Source organism: Mauremys mutica, chromosome 4, assembly GCF_020497125.1.
Source record: "Mauremys mutica isolate MM-2020 ecotype Southern chromosome 4, ASM2049712v1, whole genome shotgun sequence".
Lineage (NCBI taxonomy): Eukaryota > Metazoa > Chordata > Testudines > Geoemydidae > Mauremys > Mauremys mutica.
The window spans coordinates 12091118-12115307 of NC_059075.1; the positions used below are offsets into that span (position 1 = coordinate 12091118).

General features: G+C 40.1%; 1 protein-coding gene and 1 long non-coding RNA gene across 4 annotated transcripts in view; one reads left to right on the forward strand and one right to left on the reverse strand.

Annotated features, from left to right (window-relative positions):
- The window catches only part of PSMA3 (proteasome 20S subunit alpha 3), a 27618-nt gene extending 23460 nt beyond the window's left edge, over positions 1 to 4158 (forward strand). Inside the window, exons 9-11 of the mRNA XM_045013937.1 lie at positions 2807 to 2874; positions 3119 to 3183; positions 3984 to 4158. Coding sequence (XP_044869872.1) covers positions 2807 to 2874; positions 3119 to 3183; positions 3984 to 4028 — 178 coding nt within the window. The 3' untranslated portion in view covers positions 4029 to 4158. The remainder of the gene's footprint in view (positions 1 to 2806; positions 2875 to 3118; positions 3184 to 3983) is intronic.
- Positions 3180 to 23903, reverse strand: LOC123368823. 3 transcript variants are annotated; one of them, XR_006578907.1, is made up of 6 exons: positions 23701 to 23903; positions 22805 to 22912; positions 20950 to 21190; positions 19597 to 19723; positions 18327 to 18449; positions 3180 to 3484 (listed from the first exon to the last, which is right to left on the reverse strand). It is a non-coding gene; the product is annotated as an uncharacterized LOC123368823 (long non-coding RNA). The 3 variants fall into 3 exon arrangements; XR_006578905.1 differs by having other exon boundaries at positions 20950 to 21193; positions 23701 to 23902; XR_006578906.1 differs by lacking the exon at positions 19597 to 19723 and having other exon boundaries at positions 20950 to 21193; positions 23701 to 23899.
- Positions 23904 to 24190: the final 287 nt, after the last annotated feature.

A 24190-nucleotide genomic window follows, 5' to 3' on the forward strand; every position in this document is an offset into this window, starting at 1 on the left:
TAGCTGATTAAGGAGCATCACTGCTTGGTTAGGAGAGCAAGTGCAGTGCAATTTATCCAGAAGATGACATGTTGCCTTCTATTATGTAGATGGAGGAAACTAACAATCAGATTTGGTATTTGATGGCACAGTAGCTTCTTTGCTAGTTTAATGTTTCTAAACTTATTAACAGGTGTTACAAATACCATGTTAGGTAATTAAGACTAGGGAAATATTTTATATATAGTGTACATTAGACAGTGCTGGATAGTCACTATTCCTTCCTGGTCTCATCTGCTGGCTGCTATGAGCCTCTTGTTGAACTTGAGCACACAAACACAGGCAGGAGAGAAAACAGAACTGGGGTGCAGAATTGAAGAAATAGGAGTGTTGAGTCTAGTGTCTCCTTCCTTTTGTATTTTCATGTTTGTTCGTATCAGTATCTCTAACCCTTTCTTGCCTAGACATTTTTCCTCAGTGATTTTGAAGGCTTTAGACTAACTCAGTGCCAGAAATGGAAACTAATCTGCTGGATGCTTATACAATGCTGCTTTCACCTTGATTCTGTCCCTCCTGATACTTTGTATGAATTAAATGGTTGATTGAAAACATTTCAGAGGAGGGGTTAGAACTGTTTGTCTGAATATCTGAGGACATTTCCCCTTCAAACTTCTAGCTACTGCAGGAATTACACTGAGTTTCTTGGACATCGAGTGTACTTGCCTGTGAAACTTTAATATTACAGTTTAGTTGCAAATGATTCCAGTATTTTTGTAGCAGTAACTTAGAAGGCTAAGGATGTACTAGGATGAACCTTTTTGTACTGGGGCATATGCATGTTCCATACAACAGATGTCTCAGGTTGCCTTGATGTGTTGTGATGTGATGTGTTGAACCAGAGAGCTTAAGTAGGATCTCTGACCTTGATATTTATTTGAAGCCCTGTGAGCAGGGGATCAAATTCTCTCAAGCTGCACAAACTGGGGGCAAACTTTGTTTTTGGTCCAAGGAATTAGAATGGAAAAGTGAACCACATGGTACTGGAGGCTTGAAATGTTGCATAGTGGCAACTCTATGCACTTTACACTTTCTTTTGACATTTTCAATTTATCTGCAATCCTTTAACACAGGGGTCCCCAACCTTTTCAGGACCAGGGACCGGTCATGCCTGCGGAGGGAGTGCTCGTCCCGCGGCTCGGGTAGACCTCCCGCAGGCGTGCCTGCGGGAGGTCCACCGGCTCTGGTTGAGCTGCCGCAGGCATGACTGGACGGTTCGCTGGTCGCGCGGCTCAGCTGGACCTGCGGGCGGTCCAGCTGAGCCGCGCGACCAGCGAACCGTCCACAGTCATGCCTGCGGGAGGTCCACCGGAGCCCCAGGAGCAGCGGACCTCCCGCAGGCATGACTGCGGAGGGAGCGCTCGTCCCGCGGGAGGTCCACTGGGTCGGTTCGCGGCCCGGTTTGTAAGAGGCTGCGGACCGGTACCAGGCCGCGGACCGGGGGTTGGGGACCCCTGCTTTAACACTACAGTAGTACTGAAAGGCTGTAACCAGGTTGGGGCCCCCACTGCACTAGCAATACAATAGCTGTTGGAGGCAAGCACTTAGTCTCAAAAACAGGTGGATGAGACAGGGCGGGGTGAGGGCCTGTGGCCTGTGAGTTGAGGTAATGAAAATAGCATGAGCAATTCCCGGGATCAGTGCCTACAATTCCATATGATTAATAGCAGGCTTTGAGGCATTCAGAGCTCTGATCTTGGTTGGCAAGTCCAGAGCATATGCCCAATGCAATTAGTGAACTTGTAGGTTCTAGCTCCTCTTCTAGAGGACAAGGGATGACATCACCATTAGAACTACCCATTTTCAGCTTTGCTTTTAAGCATCCTAAATTCCAAGTTTGAAGAATGCAAAGCTTCTGTAACAATTGGAACTGAATGTTTTTTGTTTAGGAAATTAACTTGTGCAACTGCTTTGAGGGAGCTGTTGGAGAACATTAACTTGGCATTTTTTAGTGTTCCTCGTGAACAAATAGATTAAGGATAAGGTTTATATGTTCTTGAACATGGAAATAAGATTGTCTACAGTCTGGTCATCATTGCCATTTTGCTTTTTATTTTTATAGGCCGATAGCTAGTTTCAGAACTGTATGTACGACATGTGCATAACTTACCATGATTGCATGCAGAATTAGAATTGTAACACATGGCCAGTTCCATATGTAAATAGGGCTTGTACACAAGTCACTAACTACAGATGTGCAAGGTGTGTGAATGCATGTGTAGTATTAGACAACATTTGTAAGTTTGAGCTGCATTTACTCAGTCTTCTTTAATTTGTATGTGACTTGCAGGAGAAATATATTTTTAGGAGAACTACTTGCTGGCTTCAGTTTCATGAATAGTTGAGGCACTAGGTCAAGGGCATCATACCTATGGGGTCACTTAAGTGTTATGCTGTCTGCATATTTGATCAGGATACTTGTTCCGCACTTATTACTGGTTGTAAGACACCTTGAGTTAAGGGTGGTATCTTTGCTGAAAGTTTGTTAGCAAATGCTACTGTAAGTGGGAGGGAATGTTACTTTCAGCATTTACTTTGTACATTAATGTAAAACTACTATATACACTACTGGTGTGCGGGTCCTTTACCATACAAGAGAAACATGTTAACAGGAAAATTGTGATCTACAAACTAGCAGGGGAAGAAGGGAGGGGGCAAGTAGAATTTTGTAATGTAATTGTTCATTTTGCATATTAATCCTTGGCTTTGGGAAGGGAAAATGTCAGTGGCTAACTCTTAACCAGTTTTCTTCACTCTTCTTTCTTTCTAGAATCTACATAGTTCATGATGAAGTGAAGGATAAATCTTTTGAACTTGAACTCAGCTGGGTTGGAGAAAGTAATGTATTTCATTTTTTCCTTGTTTTGTTATCTTTAGCTATGCCATGTTTGTCAGTTCTGTGGGAGTAAAATTCAAGGCTCAAATTCTAAACTCCACACATACTACAGGGAAAGTAACATACCTGTTAATGTTTGTAGTTTCTTGTTGCTTCTATCCACTAAGTTTGTTACTTTGAGACTTACAAGTTCCATGCTTATACCAGTAATTTCTAAAGTCTTTATAAATATGGCTTCATTCACAGTAACAAAAGGAAAACATGAAATTGTTCCAAAAGACATCAGAGAAGAAGCAGAGAAATATGCTAAGGTAAACAATATAATTTTATTTAGTAGGTTCAAAACTCCATTTTACAAGTCCAGAATAGAATAAACTGCACAAAGTTCACTTTGTCTAGTGTTTTGGCAACTAGAAGTGTATTATTTTAAGTAATTAGTTATGAGGCAAATCTAGCCTGGGGTTTTTAGATTAAAGTGATTCAGAAACAATTACCTGAAACTTTAGAAGGAAGAATAAAAAGATAAAGTAATCCAGTGGCATCTTCAGCCGATCACGTGTGCATTCAACAATGTAGGTTCAAGTCTTGTACAGCAGGCATGTTTCTCCTTGCCTAAATAAGACAAACCAAATGCATCAGACTATTTTTTAACTGCGAGAACTGACAGTAGTAATGAGTTATATCCAGTACACTAACCCTTTAAAACACAAATTGACTAGGAAAAATAGAAGCAAGCGGTGCATGTATCAGTTCTGCGTTTGTTTTGGAAGTGATGGCTGCACTTCAGTAGTGTTTCTTGTACACTGAAGTTGCAGTATTTGACACTTTCCCATGCAACACTATTATTGACTGCCACAGGGTGCTATGCAATCTGTGTAGATACAGAGCCTTGTCTCTACTGCTTTAGTTTATCTGTACAAAGTGGATGCAATTCAATTACCACACCAAAATTTCTCACTCACTCATAGTGAACTAGTGTAAATGACTATACCAGGTATATAGCTTTAAAGAATCAGATACTTTGTTGAATGTAGGCTGACTCCTAGGACTTGCAAGGCAGCCACTGAACAAGACCTAGGAGTTGATTACGCTTTTATTTTTTTTAATACAGGAGTCTTTGAAAGAGGAGGATGAATCAGATGAGGACAATATGTAACACATTGTTATTTCAAGACACGTTTCAATTTTCTTAATTTGTAGTAGCCATTAATGTGTTAACCATGGATTATTTACTTGCTGGAAAGGTGTTAACTTGCACTAAAATAAATTTCCCCATTTACTGTCAAGTCATGATTCAGACTTTGTTTGAAAATTGGACATAGTTGTGTTGACCTATGAAAAAAGACAAGATATTGCCTCTAAGTCTGAATTTTAGTAAACTTTTGTGCCAAAAACCATGGTGTCAAGAGTGAAAGGGGACATTTGGCAACCTGGTGGTTTTTCCTCAGTGCACCAGCATACTTAAGTCTCAACTTTATGTACATCAAAGACAACCCTCATTTAATCTGAACTGTCCCTCATTTTTCAATTGAGTAGACAGTGCTATTTCTTAACCTCAAAAAAATCTGAAAGCAGTCTAACTCTTGAGTTAACTAGTAAAGCTATACATGAAGTTTATAAGTTGAAGACACTGCAATTCTACCCTGAATAATAGTTTCGCAGCAGTCCAGTTTACAGGAGGTGTGAATTTTACATTGCTCTAAAATATTGCACTCTGCCTCATGTAAACCCTGCCAGCACAAACTAAAAGGTACCTATAGTGCACGTTACTAGGTACCTTTTAATTTGTGCCAGTAGTGTCTAACCCAGGGCATTTAGAGCACTCTAGTGTAGACAAGCCTTAAGATATTGGTCTTAAGGGAGCTTATATTGTAGCTACTGTATCCTGAAGCCATTTCAAATGGATTTTACACTATTTATTCCTATAATATGAACCATTAAATTATTTAAGGCAAAGTAAAATAGTCCTGTAGTTTAGGCAGTGGACTGTACACCTGTGACTTTTGGGTCCATCACTTCAACTTTGCAAAACACTTGCCTACCTCTCAGGGCCAGTGAGGTGCCATTCATTAGTATTGTTTTGTTGAGATCCTTCAGAGGGAAGGTGTATTCATTCTTTGACTTGGCAAGCAAACCCCGGTGCCAGTGTGTCAAGCAGTCCTGTTATCAGAATTTAGCACACCACAAAAGATAATTGGGAATAAAGTCATCCCTACCTGGATTACTGCTATTTTAATTGTCTGCACCTACGAGACAACTATCTACCCCCTGACAAGGCCCGCTCCACCCCAAGTTAGGCTAGGCCCAGCCTACCTTTTCTTGAATGGAGAACTTTCAGTCTATAATATTTCAGTGCAAATCTCACTTGGTCATTGTAACTGACCAAAGCTGGTAGTCTCCCTCTCTGAAGTTATGACTTGAACGAGCTGTTGTGACTGTTAATTACCAAAGATTGCTATGCAGTCCTTTCCTAGGATGGTAGTATGTGGTACATCACCTCATTAAGCTGATATGCTCTAGCATTAATGCTTAGAGCAGTGGGTCTCAAACTATTGTACTGGTGACCCCTTTCACACAGCAAACCTCCAAGTATGACCCCCCCTTATAAATTAAGAACACTTTATATATTTAACACCATTATAAATGCTGGAGGCAAAGTGGGGTTTGGGGTGGAGGCTGACAGCTTGTGACCCCCTGAGGGGTCCAACCCCCACTTTGAGAATCCCTGGCTTAGAGGGTAGGAGGCAATATCAAGGGAATGTATTTATTAGCTTGGATTGTGCAGTCTGCATTTACTGGAAGATAACAGTTTACTTCATCTTTATATTAGTTTTATAGCCAATCATGTCTAGAATATATATAAATTCAAACTGACAAACTTTATCTGGGAGAGACTGAGTAGGTCTAACTTGTGCATATCAAGTAGAATAGTACCATTCTAGTGCTACATATGACTGACATCTAATGCATTTATCTTATGTCAATATAACACACAGTTTAGGAAAGGCAAGTGCTGTCTAAAACACATAGAAGTTATATTAGTCTGCGTCTCATTGCCACTGAGGAAAGCTACCTTGGCATGAAATAAGCCTGGCTCTTGGAAGCAGGGACTAAGATTTAAATGAAGCTCTGCCCTAACCTCTACAGTACTTCTAAAGGATGATCCAGGGGTTAGGTTACTAGGGACTCAATACCTAGATTCAATTCCCAGCTCTACCAGAGGCTTCCTCTAGGGCCTTAAGTCATTTAATGTGTCTCCATTCACCAGTTGTAAAATAGGGATAAGAATACTCTACCTCATCAGGAGAGAGCATGATAAACACCAAAATATTAGAGCACCTCCACATAATAGGGACACAAATATAGCCTCAAATCTTAATTGAAGTTATCTTTGCTTCAACTTCATCCAATTTAGTGTTACCATTTTTAAAAACACATTTGGGGGAAGAGATGGCTTTATTGGTTTTGCAAATTTAGTTGCATTTTCCACTTCCTAACCTTAGCTATTGCTGATTACACTTCATTTCAGTTATATATGGAGTACTTGGCTCAAGGCAAGAATACAAGAACATACCTACCACAAGGGTGCACAGTTGAATGAGCAGTTATTATACTACCTCTTTAAATGCCACTGTTTTGGATCTAGTTAAAAAAAAATCTACTGGAGCCAAGGCTGCTTTGTCAGTAGAAAGCTATGCAAGTTAGTAACTTAGTTTTAAAATACACTAGAAGAATTTTTTTTTAAAACTTTCCTGTTCTAGAAGAAATACCAACAAACTGATTTAATTGTCCGAGGGAACTAAATTGAGGCCTGTATGGTCCAAGGGTTATCTGAAAGTTCTTGGATTCTCTTCAAGGCTACTTAATCCTCAAAACTGCCATTTTTTCCAGACAAGATCACTTGATCCTTAAAGGCTACCTTGATCAAGAGGGCTTGTTGCCATACTGCCAACCTTTGGTAACCGCCTTTTAAAGATCAACTGTCCATTTTAGTTAAACACCCAAACATAGCATGAGCAGGCATTTTCACTAAGGCCAGGCCTACACTTACAAGCTTACAGTGGCACCATTGTAAAAGCACTAATGTAACTTATGCTGCCAGGAGAGAGCTCAGTGGAGGATGAGTGGTGAGACAGGAAGAGGAGTATTTCTAAAAACTGCTGAGCCATTTTAGTGCAAGGATTTCCTCTAAAATTAAGCAATAGAAAGCCAGGGAATTTTGGTAGTACTGGCATTTAAGCAGATGGCACCCCTAAGAAATGGAGTAAGTGCTAGTGAAGAGTTTAGACACATGAAATTGATATGAATATAACTCTCCATCTCTGAACAGAATAGTGCATCGTTTATACTGGGGACTACTTGCCAAGACTAGAGTTAACTAACGATAGCTCATTAACACACGCATTGAAAACACACCGTACATCGCCATGATATAACCACCTAATACTTCTGACACTAAACAAAATTCTGATCACTAGTTCAAGACCGTACTTTGGAAAGCACATTACTCTGAAATTTAAACACCTCTGCACCAGTCATCAACATTACTTTCGTGAATGACTAGTCAGAAATTAATGCCTTCCATGATCTGAAAGTTTGCATTTCAAGCTTTGTAATTATAAAACGTGTGTGTTTTTTTTTAAAGTAGAAAAAAGAGACCTTACAAATCATGTCATTTGCTGACAGTGTAAGAACTGCCAGGGATATAAACAAATGCTTTCAAAGCACTGGAAGCCATGGCAAGTTTGGGAATTTTAGCAATACAGCACTGATCTATAGCGGATGCTTGTTAAAGAACTCATCCCTCACTTTCAGTGCTTTGACACTGGGCCCAGGTAAGTAATTTTTTGTTCAGTGGGGATGTCCTTGGTTTTATCCCTCCCAAACAATGCTGCTGCCACTAGTCCTGCAAAAACCACCTTTCTCCACATGTAGTTCAGCAGCTTTAGTTTCCCTGGTAGTTTACATAATTAAATATCTCTGCATATACACTATTGTAAGTTGCAAGACTAGTGGGGTCTCAGATTAAACTACTTTCAGCCCTTAGTGAATTGCAAGATCAGCATCTTACACTACAAATGCACCTATTTAATGACAATTGTCTCAACTGTACACATCCGAAAGTGAAAGACAAAATGTTCCCTGTTCAGGTAGTTTCATCATAGCGTACCCACGCTGGTCTGTGATCAGTTGCCCTATACTGCCTTCTGCGAGCCCTTTATAAATCTTATGTAGACACAATTATTAAAGTACATTAAAACCAGGCAAATGTTTGACATAAAAAATGCAAGTAGTGCTGAGTTCTGTTTTCATGGGGGTGGGGTTACATGCTGGCCCCATTACAGATAGGATTCAAGAGGCTAGTAGTCAAAGTTTCAGGGAAAAGCAAGCTATAATTTGCCTAAAGGTAAAAACACTGAAAACTAAAGTAAAATCAAATATTAAATCTGACACTTTGCTTTGTGCCAGGGTGAAAAGTTCACCCAATTCTTAGCAGCCTACTGGAGCAAGCAGGTGGTGCTTTTTACTTTGGATTATTTAATTTAGATAACCCATATTTGTACCCACAGCTACTGGAAAGATTCACTCTCTAGATTAGAATAGCACGATTAGGCTCACCAGGCAGCTTCCTCTTTTTGCTTCAGGCATGACAAATCTAGCCAATCCAGGCTCAAGCCATATATGGTAATACTTGACAGAACAGCACAAAGTACGCAACTGTCCACTCAGAGTGGTTGTAGTCACTTTTGCTATTCCAAAATGCTTCAGGATTTCACAGGCAGTTTAACATTTCATGCACTGTTGCTTCTGACTCAAAATATATGCCTTAGGAGAGCACCAAAGGTGCTACTGCTGTTTAGTCCAGATGCCAAGATTCTGACACTTTTGTTTTGGTGTAGCCAAGTCCTTCTCTATTAAATTGTTGTGACAGAACAGCCAACTACTGTTAAAACTGACAGTTCTTCCCATACATTTCCTCTTGATGAGCAGGAGGATAGTTTGCAACATCCTCACACAACAGTTTGGCATGCACTAGACATCTTACCTGTCCCTTGGTGCTCTCTCCACAGTTTGTGGCACATTTATTCCAGAAGTTTAATAAGATCCTAGCACCTTACCTGTTAGGACTCCCCTTTAACACTACTTGGAAGTGGAAATAGGCAGAACAGTATCATCCAGTGCTGTATTTAAACTACAAAGTAACAGCAGCAAGAATCTTGTGGCACCTTATAGACTAACAGACGTTTTGGAGCATGAGCTTTCGTGGGTGAATACCCACTTCACCCACGAAAGCTCATGCTCCAAAACGTCTGTTAGTCTATAAGGTGCCACAAGACTCTTTGCTGCTTTTACAGATCCTGACTAACATGGCTACCCCTCCGATACAAAGTAACAGGTTTCTGGAAGCCATTTGGTTTATACTTTCAGGTCTAATAGCTTGACAGTCAAAAGTCTATTCCATGCAGACTTTTTCCAGATAGGCCAATATTTAATATATATACACATCTCTGCCTCAGCTCAAGTACCACATCATTTACTATTTATACAAAATACAATTTCCTAGAGGAAGTATAAGCCTCTAGACACAGGTCAAGCACATTTTATATAAAACCAAAACAATGGTTACAATTTCCCTATCAAAGACACAGGCTTGGAGCCTGAATCTTTGGCTATATAGAAACTGCTAAACCAATCTACCTTAAAAACCAAACAGTTTCTTCTCACCCAATACCCTACCCGTAGTTGATTAAAAAACAAACAAGTCATGCCATGCACCCTGAGGCTGAAAGTCCATTGACTTGATCAGGATAAAACCAAAGTAGATTCCTAGTTTTACCATGAACAGCAGTTAGATCTGTGGCTCTCTCAGAAGGTAAGCTTGCGCACACATACTGATCTGATTCTACAAACATTTTCCTTCACGCAAATCTTACTGCTGTCCTAAAAAGTATGTGTTCTTATTCTGTATTTGATGAGTCACTATTCTGGTATTTAGTGGAAGTGGACTTGTCAGATTGCCAATTATAATACTCATGTATTTTGTGGAAGTGAGTCAATACACAGCAGCTTTGTTTTGATAAGATTGTGAAGCAAACCACAGACAGCACATTTTCTTGAGTCAGGTGAGAGCAGAACTAAAGATCAGAAACTAGACACCTACTAGCCAAAGTTATAAACAAAAGGAGATGTCTGTAGCCTTCTCCCAATCAGCATGCTGGTAAGAATGCCCATCTCAACTGCTGGGATTTCTGCCAGGGTATTGTTGCTAAAGCATGCCTGTTTCTATCTTTCACATCAACTACAGCTGGCTGATGAATGGGAAGCTTCCTTTTCTCTCTCCCACAAGTGCACCCCCATGCATCTAAAAGCTTGTCACTCCCACTACATTCAGAGCCTCACACATACTGCGTAAGACATCCTCCCCTCCAGTCTCCTGGCTATCAAGAAGAAAGGTTTCCCACTCTTCTACACTTGTTTTGGGATTGTCTTCCATGGAAAGCTTCCCTTTATTGCTCCTCATAGCTTTTCTGAGCATTAGTGTGAAAACAAGATCTCACTGATGCCAACAAGGTTCTGAAAACTGCAGTGAAACTGACTGACCCTGTTAAATTTTATTCTGCTGCTGCCTGGCAAAGCTACTATGAGTCTCATTTGTTCCCTCTATAGACTCATGAGGACAACACATCAGTTCAAAGCTGGAAGGACTTTGCAATCATAGGAAAATTACGTAGAAAGATGTCCTGGGCCCACTCAGTCAGCAGAAAAGCTTACCACTCTTCATGGCAAGTGGATTTTTCAGCTAGGATTTTCAGAGTTTGATTTTCAACAGGATTTGGGTACTAACTCCCTTAGGCACCTCTGAAAATTGTATAGTGGTTTAAGCTAAAAAATATTCAAATATTAATACATGGTCTCAAAAGGAGAAAAACTAAACATTCACCAAGATATCTTAAGGGGGGAGAAATTCTGATTGGGCCCTGTTTATGCGATGAATTCTAACGAACATCTGAACAGGTTTCCTCCTCATTGAAGTTTTCCTGCCTTTCTTAACTTAGACTTGTTAACACACAAATTAAACTATACTGGATAGCTAGAGGTTTAAGTAGCACAACTCCCATATCGTGGACACAGTTGTATCAGGATAGTTACTCCTATAAGGAAGGAGAATAAGCTATGCTGGCATTAGGCACCTTTATACAGCTACAACTACATCCACACTAGGGGCTGTATCCATTTAGCTATTTTGTTTAAAAAACCAAAATCATCCTGAACTAAAATACCTGTACTAGTACAAAACCTGTGTGTAGACAAAAACCTTAGAAATGTCAAGTCTGATCTACTCTGCTTTTTCTGGGAGACTTGCTTTGCCTCTTTAACTGAGTACAGAGCTTAACTGAATAGGAGAAGGTGCTGAATATTTTTCTCAAACTTGAACAGGGGAACTCGAGTAGGAATAGAGAGTATTTTACCTCTGTATTTGGCATGGTGCAACGGCTGCTGGAATGCTGTGTCCATTCCTGGTGCTCACAATTCAAGAAGGATATTGTAAAATTGGAGAGAATTCAGAGAAGAGCCATGACAATGATTCAAGGATTAGAAAACCTGCCTTATAACAACAGACTCAAGGAGCTCAATCTATTTACCTTAAAGAGCAGATTGAAGGGTGACTTGACTACAGTCTATAAGTACCTTATGGGGAATATTTAATAATGGGCTCTTCAATCTAAAGAGAAAGGTATAACACGACCCAATGGCTGAAAGCTGAAGCTAGACAAATTCAGACTGGAAATAAGGTGTACATTTATAACAACAAGAATAATTAACCATTGGAACAACTTACAACAGCTTATCACTCATCACTAGCAATTTTAAAATGAAGACTGGCTGTGCTCTAGGAATTATTTTGGGCCAGTTCCATGGCCTGTGTTATACAGGAGGTCAAACTACATGATTACAGTGGTCCTTTCTGGCCTTGGAATCTATGAATTTCCATTAAGTTGTTTGTCAATATGAAGAATCAAACCCCAAAACATTGCTTTTTGACCTTGTGTAGTCATGTATCCTAATGTAGAGTTAGCGTGAAGTACTACAATTCTGAACTGGTAGTGCTTTGCACTGGTATAAATGACCACACAAGGTGAAGGGAAGGAAGAATCAGACCCATAAGTGTTCAGATGGGGGAAGGGGGGGCACAGAGAAGAACACCACTCCTTTTCTCAGCAGGTTGCCTCCAAAAAAGAAAGTTAAGGTCCAACATCTATAGGATTGATGTTCTTAGACCAAAGGGACTTTCAAGTAAGTGAAATTTAATTATTTCATGCTCTAGATTACCTACACATTTTATTCTAGAACTTGGACCATAATTTCCACTGATTTACATATCTATCCTACAAATGCTGCCTTATCACCATAGCAATTAGAAATTAAAACATGAGGCTAAATTGTGGAGAAAGTCAGCCCTGTGTAAGGAAGACAAACGGTACTGCAAGTGAATTGGAAGACGTCTGTCAAAGCAATTTATCCATCTTAAAATGGCTCCAGAAATGACACTAATTTTGTACCCCCAGACAAAAGGCTCCAAATGTGACAAGTATACACAAAAACCTGAGTGCGAGTCTCAAAACTCAGACTCCACTGCAGTATCTGAGATGACTAAGGACTCATTTCAAAATATAGTCTCTTGCAGATCTCTAAATGAGCCAGCAGTTCTTTTCTTACTTCCTCCCCACAACTGGAAATAGCCTGATGACTCTGGCTTTTTGACTAGCTGTGTGGCTGCAGAAATGGACATGTTCATGTTTGTGATTTTATCTGGTCTTCAGATTCAAAACAGCATTAAGTGGGATGCCTAAAGAGAACTGCCTTCTGTATCCCAATTCTTCTTGCTAAAATGAAAATATGACCAAACAAAAAAGGAAGCACAAAACACTGAATTGAGTTCAATATCTTGTGTTTACCAGCTTGAAGGCAGTTCTTCATGACTGTAATAAAATGCAGAACCTAAAGCTTATTGGGGAGGAAAAACAGTAAGGCTCCTGGTTGCCATAACAACTTTAAGACTGTACCTGTGTCCAACAAATACAGTAAGTAGATTGTTCTCCCCCACCATTCTTCTTCCAGTTAAATATTCCTGTCAGACAGGAAACTAGCCCCCCCACCAAACACACACACACTGTATGTAGGTTTTCAAACATGCAACAAGAACAAATGACTTACACTTTAAATAAAAACAGCCCATTCAGTTTGAGAATTGACTGCTTGTTACTTCCTATTTTAGAAGTTCTTAGTGCCCATTATCTCCAAAGCTGCCAAAATGCAAACACCAGCATATAGGTTAATTGGCATTGATACCATACTGACCAGTTTTTAAATCAAGGACAAATGGGAGACTTACAAATCTGAAGTCTTCTACCCTGGACTGCAGGTCCTGCATTCTCAGTGGTAGTATGTGAATACTGTACACATAGGGTACAACAACCATCACACAGAATGTTGCATTTCTGGGATCTTGGAAGTAAACTAACTATTCTGTCCCATTGAAGAAGATGAAAGATTCTGAATCCCCAAGCAGCTTTTATTCAGGTATCATTTTCTGACCTATTATTGGCTAGAGGGAAGCAGGGAGTAGTCTGGCATAATTTGTAGTCTATATAATGGCAGATTTTGGGGGTGTCAGGGAAGAGATTAAATTGCTAGCAGCCTCCCCACCTCATTCTACAGAAAAGCTACTTTAGTCAAGTGAGTTTTTTAAAATGTCAGTACTATTTTTTATCCCCACTGCCTATACATTAATTGCCATGACTCACGGTAACTAGGCAATTAATTAGATGTGGAGACAAACACTGTTCCCATAAAGCTAAGCTTTTTAAAAAAAATGGTGTAGTATCATATAAAGTTGGGATGTGTTGTTGGGATGGCCTGTAAAGTCATTTGTGAGCCAACCACCAGTAGGTAATATGATCATCCCAAACTCATGATAAACATACCACATAACCATATTCAATAACTAAAAGAAAAAACTCCAAACTTAGGAAGAAGAAAATTGGCTGTATGTTTAAAAAACACACCTGTTATTGTTAATTCATCCCATGTTGGATCAAGAGATATACTCCATTAACAAAAAAAAGTGTTACTTGTCTCTGAAGGCCACCACCAAAAAAAGAGATTCATGGAAGTTAAAGTGATCATCTTGTCCATAGGGCTTTTAGAAAAGCAGCAACATGCTATGCCCTGAATCAGGACAATGATGACAAAGATCTATTAAGTTAGACTGTGTATTATCAGTGTTCAAGGGCCATACAAGGCAAGCATACGTTTAATAGAGGAAGTGCTAAATGATTTAACACTTAATACGCAATGCTTAAGTTTCAATTCTGGCTGTCTCCATATAGGGATGGAACAATGCAGAACAAGCATGTCATGATTTTGTGCAAAGGAGTGAGATTTCTTGATATCCATTCCACTATGTCTTATGTGCTTTGGAAAAAGCATAAAACATACTGTAAAATAAGAGATAGGGGAGGACGTGTCTAATAGCCAGTACCAAAATACTGGAATTTATAGCATCACAGGTACAATGCTACAGTTTGCTGTCAGCCAAAGGCTACCCAGGCATTAGTCACGCAGCAGATCCTTTTAGTGTTCACTGACTGCTTTGTTGATAGTTCATATTCTCAATTAAGCCTTTTAAATAAAACCTGTGTTAAGAGCAGCTTTTGCAAGCACCATGAAGTTTCACAGCAGGCACAGTTGAGAAAAATTTCAGAAACTGAATTGCCAACCAGCTATGGATCTGAGTTCAAAGCAGCTGCTTATGTAAGTGCTTATAATTTTAAGAGCATAACTGACAGCATTAATGCTTTTTGAAAGATATCAGCAATGACCACCAGCTAAACACAAGGGAAACCTTAAGACTGACAGCCAAGTTAGCAAAAATATGCTTAGTCTAGGTGTTTGGGTTGAGACTGGACTGGAAAAGGAAGTCCTAAAGTAGAGAACAGAGAAATGAGCCATTAGATAAAACTTGTGATTTTCTTTGTTGTTGATCATTCTACATATGCAGAAATATAGGCTAAAAAGCCTGTCAATACTCATAAAATGGAGCTAGATTAAAAGGAGGATTTAAAGGAAAACATTACAAACTTGATTTTAGTACTTCTGAAAGCATCCGGATGAGAGAAATGTACAAAATGTTGAAAACAGGGCCGAATTTCTATGAATTCATAATAGCTTTTTTTGAGATTCAAATTTTAGAGAGCTACAGTGATATCTTGGTAGATACACTGTGTACCAAAGATTTACATCTGCATATTTACTATTTCTTCTAAAAAATAAAGTTTTTGCTATGAAGTGTTTAATTTTAGCTCCATCTCAGTTGTAAATATAGGCACAATTTACCATCTATTGCATAGAGTTAAATCATAGTCTAAAAGTCACCAAGCTTTTTAAAAATACTAAGCATCAATTGACTTACCATTAATTCATTTGTATTAGGGTAATGTTTAGTGATTCTAATAGAGATGTCAGTCCTTGCCTCAGAGAGATACCAAATAGACAAAGAAAGAAAACAGGTAGAGCTGTCAATTGGTTAGAACCTAGGTCTTAGATTTGCACTATTCAAGACAGAAATGTGAAAGTGGGACAAAGTAGTAGCTAGTTTTTACAATGTTCAGGAAAATAACTAATTTAATAGTTGCAGAATACATTCCAGACTGACTGAAATTTTCTAACATCAAACTCTGTTGCTCCTATGGATTCACAGATCCAAAAGTTTACTCAGTGACTGTAAAATATAACAGTCTATTAACCTGGGGTCTGATATTCTAGCCATTTCTCTTCCATATCGACTCCCATTACCATCCCAAGAATTATCTAGCTATGTCAGCAACATATTTGGGGCCTGATTTATAGGAATGCTGAGCATCTGCTGCTCTTTTTGACATCAGTTTGAGCATGTTGGTGCTCAAGAGCCCCATAACTAGGTTTGTATCTATGTCATTTTGATCAATAGCCTATAAAAGTTTGTGAGCTTGGAAATGAGACCTGTGCTGAGATATGAACCCAAATCAATTTACTCATCTTCAGTATTCCTGCTATGTATGTTTTATACCTCCCCGGAATCTAATCTGTGCTGCATGAGCGTAGAGACAAGTTATTGAAAAATCCACATCAAACACGCATGTTTCTTATCAGTTTTTGTGCAGCAAATTTATTCAATCAATCTCAATTTAAGTTTCCTACACAATTTTTGCCCGTCCTGCACTCTTGCTGCAGCATGGATAAAATTAATAGACATTTGTCAAAAACAAAAAAAAGCTACTTTTAAGAATTGAAAAAGAAGCTGAACCAAATGCCAGGTGTGGGGGGAACCCACTATGAAAGCAGTTTACTTCTGATTGGTAATGACAGATCACTCAAAAAAAACTCCTCAGGGGAAAAAAGAGAAACTAGCTCTTCTGTTGGTCTTTTACTTTCATGTTGGCAATAGAAGGGATTTCTCTTCTGCCACCCAAGTGAAATAATGGCATATTTTAGCTCTCAAAGTAAGTGTGAAGCAATTTCTTAGGTAAGAGGGAAACTGAATAGCCTATTCACCATATGGTGAGTCAAAGATCAATACCACAAAAGAAAGTAAGCACTTAGGCCAAATCCCTTCAAGGTGGATACTGGAATAAATAAGAGTGAACTTTCAGAAGTTCAGAACACTAACAAATCTCACTCAAGTTAACAAGAAATGCAAGTGCTCAGCACTTTAAAGCAGTCAGGTCACACATTAAGATGCCTAAATATGGATCCAGGAGGCAAAATTTAGGCATGTAATTCTGGAAAAGAAAAACTAAGTCTCACTTTAGTGTTTTTCTATATTTCACAATATAACATCTTCTAAAATACCTCTAACTATAGGGAGTGGCCACTTCCACAAATATATTATACAAGTTTTTTTTCAAAACTGGTTAACACACAAGTTTGAGTATGTTTACATCCAAATCAAGAAACAAAAGGCTTCTGAAATTCATGGTATGTTTCAGTTTAACCAAAAACCTTCAGACATAAGTTCATTTTCTAACAGATTAAGAATTTGTAGTAAGAAATAGGAAAGCTGTACATCCAGAAGTTTAGATGCAAAGACAGTATAATTTTAAAAAGCTCAAGTTTTTAGACCATATCTAGCACTATCATTGACCTTTGTCACTGGTTTGTGTATACTGCATACATAATTATGTACCAGGCAGAAATTTAAGAATTTTTCCTCAATTCATGCAATATACAGGCATGCCTCAATCCATTCAGAAGTGGCGAAGATTTGAAAGATCTGCAGCTATTTAGCAGAAAGTGGGTTTTTCTTTGTTGTAAAACACACACACCCCAAACACACACAAATGTGGAACCCACCAGAAGAACTGTTTTAAGTAGGAGGCAGTAAAATTAGATTTTTTTTTAGGCCTGAATGCAACAGTGGAAATATAAAAAAAAATTAACAGTGGCATTGTTGATAAAAGCCTATGCTAATATAGCCAAAATCCATAATAAGTCCAATTCAATAAAAAATAAGTATACCCATAGAAAGCATATTGTGCACATGTCCCAGACAGTGGAGCTCTGAGGCTCTTACTTCACAAGCCTGGAAACAGTGAGCATGATGTATTTGGTAAAGGATAGCTAATATTTTACCTTCATCAATGGGCATGTACAGAAGTCTATACTACTGCTCATCTTCCATATTTTTCATCTAAGAGCTAAACAAGTTTAAGTATTATATGGTTACTGAAGGAAAGACGTATTTACATAAAAAAAGTAAGGTTACAAACTAAAAAAAATAATTAAGGGAAAACTTCTGAAATTTGTCCTAATTTGATTTTTCAATTCTTTGCCCTATTCTTAAAAATGGTGCGATAGAGGAATTGTCCTGAGGTAAGTGAAAAGTTACAAAAACTAAAGGCTCTCTCACCCCTAAAGTAAAGGCTGGACAGATATTTTAAAACAATGAGATTTAGCCTACAGAGCTGTTACTTAGATCTCTGCTGCCACTGCAGTTCTCTATTGTGCTATACCAGTATGCTAATGAAGGCAAGAGTAAATTCTCTGCACATTTGTAGTCAGTCATTACTTCTCAAGTAGGGACTAGAGAGAGGCTATTACAATTAAGATAGTGATTTCTCTAATTCCACCTTCACTAAAGACAATTTAGAACACTGAATGGATTTCTCATTACAAATCAGAACAATTACATTGTTTGTGTTTGCCAAGTGAAATACTATAGAAACAGAAGTCTATATCAAGGTATCATATTGAATAGTCCATTGTCAGTACTATGTAAAATTGGTTTTAAAGACAGACCTGAAGTAAACCTTTGCTTTAATACTCTAACCTCTTTAGTTAGCATTCTATGCAACTGGATTACAATTATCACAATCAGAAAAAGTGGCAGGCAAAAATAAGAAGTCTTACTTACAATGCTGTTCTTATATTTTGTCCTAAGGCATCAGAGAAGAATATCCAATGTTTAGATTTAGAGTCACTATGGTACAGGAATCAAAAAGAGGAAGACATGGAGAGCAAGCAGATTGGTCTGAAACTAAAGAGGAAATAGCATTTAACAAGCCAGTCAGGATTAAAATCTTTTCTGGCACAAGGCTTTGCTCTCAACAGTTGCTACTGACACATGCAGGTAAATTGGCACACTGCTGAACCACATACACATTCTATGATCAGTAAGTCTCTATCGAAAAGAAATGTAGCCACAAAGCAGAACTGAGACCAGACTAGAGTTACTCAATAATAATGAGATTTTAATTTTCCCAAGAGATCACTGGACCTGCTGGAAGAGCTGCTGACAGTGGAAAAATTGATTGGTAGTCACACAAAGTTCAGAGGAACCTGCAGCAGTAGCTGTGACGTCAATGTTACTGCCTAAGAATTGCATCTTTCCTCAGTGGCTTTGCAACAGAGTAGTAAAGTTTTTAATAAAAACAACAAGGAGTCCAGTGGCACCTTAGAGACTAAGATTTATTTGGGCATGAGCTTTCGTGGGTAAAAAAAGCTTATGTCCAAATAAAATGCATGAAAGCTTATGCTCAAATAAATGTTAGTCTTTAAGGTGCTACCCGACTTCTTGTTGTTTTTGTGGATGCAGACTAACACAGCTACCCCTGAAACCTGACACCATGCAAAGTGTTTAATGTTGCATTAAAACACAATGCTGTATTTCAATATAGCTAGAAAAGTTACTGCACTGCCGCAAACTAACCATCAGTAATACTGACCCACAAGACCACCCCTAACTTCAGGGGGACATAAAAATGGTGATTCATACCTCTTATGTGGTGGCAACTTTTATTGCAACTTCCCCAGCAATTCCAACAAAATCCAATTTTTTATTTTTATTTTTAAAAACATGCTTACAAAAAGGCAGGGAATGGGTTGTGAACTTTTGGGGAAAACCTGTATTATGCTTTCGAGTGATGCTGAATGCATCAAGAAGAGGAACTTACTAGGTGTGGTAAACAGTAATGGAAAATACTGTTTTGACTAAAACTAATTTAACCCTTCTCATTTAGTAATGCAGCTACTTTCACTGATTTTTTTTCCCCCCTGCAATGGACTTGTGTTCACAGGACAGCTATATTTTCAAACATTGAAAGAAAGGTTTCCTTTTTATCTAGAAAGACCTTCTCACACAACTCACAATCATGTGTGACACAAAATAAATCTTTATGGCTTACAAAGAGCTTAGTTGATGCTCATGTTTTGTAGGAAGATGCCAATTCCAGTGGCACAGATGTCTCGAGGTTCAAAGGAGGTGGTTTTCAGGCTCCACTAGAATGCACGCTTGCCACACAATGCAAAGCACTTCACTCGTTACAGATACGATAGTGAATTTGGGAAGAAGTTCAGATGAGGTAGCAGACATGAAGGAAGGATAGGAATAAAAGCATCATTAAGAGGTCGCACTCAACACAGGCTCTTTTTCAAACACTCTTGGATGAAAACAGTATCCCTCTCTATATCTATTTCATTTAAATGTTCAGAAGCTGGCAGGGAAACAAAGTTCTGGTATTCTGAATACTGCCAAAGCTCTTTTGACTACCAAGTTTACATGAATTGCACATATATTTGCGTTTTTAGTTCTGAATACAAGCGGAATGTGTCAGAAGTAATGCATTGATCAATTTGAATAATTAGAACTAATTAAAACATGCTCATCTGACCTTTAGTACCCAGGGGAGCAAAATGAAGTAAAGAGCTTTCCTTTTAACAATTTGTGTTTGGTTGCTATTTATGCTCTTATAAGGAGTATTATGAAATGGAGAATCCACTGCCCTTTCTGTCTTGCTAGTTTTCCTGGACAGAGTGCCAGATTCTTGGAATTATCAGCATAATTTCTGTAAGTTTTTCAGTTCAGATATGATCATGAGAAGGAACTTATTAACCGCCCCACCCAAGTGTACTTATAAAGTGTACCCATCACTTGGGATCAAGGCTTAGTTTATCAAATATATGTTTTCATAACTGACATCTGTAGATACCTATAAGATTACATATTAAAATATGTAAAATTTCATGTTAGATTGTTTAAGGATTAAAATGATCTCTGCAAAGGCCTACAGACTCCCAAATTTCTGTGTATATATCCAATTTTCATACGGATGCAATATGTATGAAAGTACGTACACTCTTAGAATCAAAGCGAAGATTTTTCCAAGTAAAAGGGTCCCTATTAAGAGTTTCATTTTTAATTCCCCTTGTGTGTCTACGTTTTCTGTTTGGTCCTGCACCTATTCCTAAAAGGTTGTTAACATTGTGCATGACAAATTGAGTCCTAGGGGGCAGTTATGTCAAAGGATTATGCCATTAGATAAAATAAGCAGCAGACTGCTAAAAAGATTTGTTTCCATATAGGATATCCCAGTAACAAGAAAGAAAAAGGCAAAAATGGGATACACTGTAGAAATCAGTTCAAGTTGTCTGGGAACTATTTACATTACAATGAACTGGGAAAAAACTCAGAATTTCAACAGACGCAATATGAAGCTCTGAAATTCATATTTTAAAACTAAAATGAAAGCTTCCCCTACCTCAGTGAAAGAAATCTTCATTCCATTATACCAGATGTCATCTTTTTAAGTAGTGTCAAAATGTTCAATTAGGTGGTCTGATTGGCTAAACAGTCTGAAGTACTTTTGTTGTAATCATAATACAAGTAGACCCTCTATAGAAGTTATTTTATTCCACTGGATGACCAATGCATCAAGAACTTCCTAAACAGTCCATGTAGTCTCAGATACCAATGGTGATATCAACAGGTAGCCAGGGCTTCTGCTAGAAATTAGAAACAAGGCTTATTAGTTTTGTATTTAGCTGATATTTATTGAGTGCTGGTGTACTAAGTGCTTTACAAAGGCACAACCCCTGCTCCAAAAAGCTTACAATCTAAATCGTGACTTAGGCAACATGTTCCACACAAAAGATACGTAGGTTAAAAGGACCAATCTTCAAGCCATATATTTTTAGTTACTATAACAATAACTGATCTTGTATTCTTAGCAATAATACAGTCTCCTCACTCTATCCAATGAAGAATCTGAACTAATGATATTATGCATGAATAAACTGCCAACTTGCTTTTCACTACATTGTTTAACTAGCACAAAACCCCAACAATCTAAACCAAAAAAATTCCTCTCAAACTCCATGCTTCTATTATGTATTGTAAACACGTTACCAGTCAAGTACAACAAAAATCTTGAAACAAATAAATAAATAAATCACAACTCAACTCCAGCTAGCAGAACTATGTTCTGAACTTTTTTGCCTGTATGGTTAAGTCTTTGAACAGCTGACTGCAAACATCCCCAACATGCTGTCTCTAATAAAGTACCTAAAGCATATCCATACTATGCAATACTGCCTAACTAGTAAACTTATCCATTGGAGTATGCCACTTTCTTTCTAAACCTTCAGATCTAATAAAAACCAAACTCTGGACCTAGAATGGACTTGGAAGCTGGTTATTAGATATCAAGCCATTCTGGCATCATTCAGTAGGCAGACTGACTGACCATCTCTGGGGCCCTCATCTTCCGATAAACGCTGCATGATGAACTCCTGCAGCCAGAGCCCATTAAAGGATTGGAACCTAGAGCAGTGGTTCTCAACCAGGGGTCCACGGCCCCCTCGGGGGCCACAAGCAGGTTTCAGGGGGGCCATGAAGCTGGGCCAACATTAGACATGCTGGGGCCCAGGGCAGAAAGCTGAAGCCTCACTGCTTAGGGCTTTGTTGCATCCGAAGAAGTGGGTATTCACCCATGAAAGCTCATGCTGCAAAACGTCTGTTAGTCTATAAGGTGCCACAGGATTCTTTGCTGCTTCTACAGAACCAGACTAACACGGCTACCCCTCTGATGCTTAGGGCTGAAGCCTGGGGCCAGAAGCCACTTTGCAGGACCCTCGTGGTATGGGGCCCAGGCAATTGCCATACTTACTACCCCCTAACACCGGCCCTGGCTTTTATATACAGAAAAAGCAGTTATTGTGGCACAGGTGGACCATGGAGTTTTTATAGCGGGGGGGGGGGGGAGAAGAGGGTGAAAAAGAGAAGAGAACGACCAAGAAAGAAAAAGGTTGAGAACCCATGGCCTAGAGCACTAGATGGGAGGTTGAAGGGGTGTTCTCAAGTTTAAGTTATTATGCCAAATATTTAACAAAGATGCATTTAGATCTTTAGGCGGTTTAGTGATAACAGCACTTCATGCTGTAGCTTGAGTTTCAGTTAAATAGTTACCATATATACTCATTCATAAGCCAAATATTTTTGGTAAAAACACACCACATCAAAGGGTAGGGGTCAGATTATAAACGGGTCTACACCAAAATTTTGATTTTAAACTCTATGGACTCATTGACTATCTAATACATCGTCATTTTGTTTACCTGGAGCATCTGCAGGCATGGAGCCCCTCAGCCCTCTGTGGCCGCAGTTCGCTGTTCCCAGCCAATGGAACCAGCAGGGGTGTAAAGGAAAGCTGCACTCTGGCTATTCTGTGGAAAGGGAAACTCCGTCTCCGTGGCTGTAGCTTTTGGACTGGTCACAAGCACTAAAGCCACGTGAAAAACACCTGGGAGGCAGGACACGCACATCCTCCCCACCCTGCTCCTTCCTGTGTATCATGACTATGACACAGACTAATGGATACACAGCACACACGTCACCCGGGAGCGAACTGCCACCTCATGCCCGGTGCGGTAGTTCCAAGAGCAACACGTGCAACAACCCTGCTACTTCTGAAAGCAGCAGCTGGCGAGTTACCAAAGCCCCGCTATGCCCGCGGGACTGGCAGCTCCCCAGGCCACAATCCCGGAGCCTGTGCACATTTCTCCTGGAGCTAGCGACAGAGCTAACGCCCCCACCGACGTGGCGACCGGTAGGCTTCAGAGTCAACGCGCTCCGGGAAGGAGCGGCTCGAACCTCGCCTATAGCGTCACTGACCCCGGTCGCCAGCAAGCTCCAGACGGCGCTGGCACGGGGTCACAGCTGGACAGGCCTCGCTCACCACCGGGGCTGCGGGTCCAATCCGCACGGGGCTGCGCCAACCGACTCACGCTGCCGTACCCGGCCGCCTCCCGTACGGCCCCGCCTCCGCGGCCCAGACATCGCTGCGTGCTGCTGCCACCTCCCCCTCCTCACGGAGCTCCTCCTCCTCCGCCGCGGCCATGGGCTAGGTGAGCGGCTCCTCAGAGGTCCCTTCACTTCCGGGTCCGGCTTCGCCGAGCTTCCCCCTCCCCCCGGCTGCTGCGCCATCACCGCGCCAAGGGAAGGGAAACGCTACCCGCTCGCTACGGCCACCATCGCCTCCGGCCAGGAGAGAAGACGGAGCCTTCAGCCGGAAGGAGGAAGTCCCACGGAGCCCATCCCCTAGCCCGAGACGAGGCAGAGCCCCCCGGGAGACGCAGCGACCACTCCCGCTCCCTTCCTCCCCGCCTAAAATGGGAAAGAGCATCGTACAAAATGGCGCCCGGGAGGCCCATCGCGGCGCATGCTCTGTGCGGAGCTATGCAGCCGCCGCCGCTGCAGGCCTCTCGCTCCGCCCCCTCTCCTTGTCTATGACACAGTCCACACCAATCACATCGCCCCGCCGCTCTTCCTGACCTCCACGCTTCCCAATCATCGCTCGCAAAGCTACATCCGGATCCAGTTCATACCAATCAGCGTGAGGTGTACGATTACTTCACTTCAGAAATGTCCAATCGACTCGAGTGCCACCGATTCACCAATCAAAAGTCTCCGTTGCTTTACCTGCGTCGCCTGTTGACCAATCT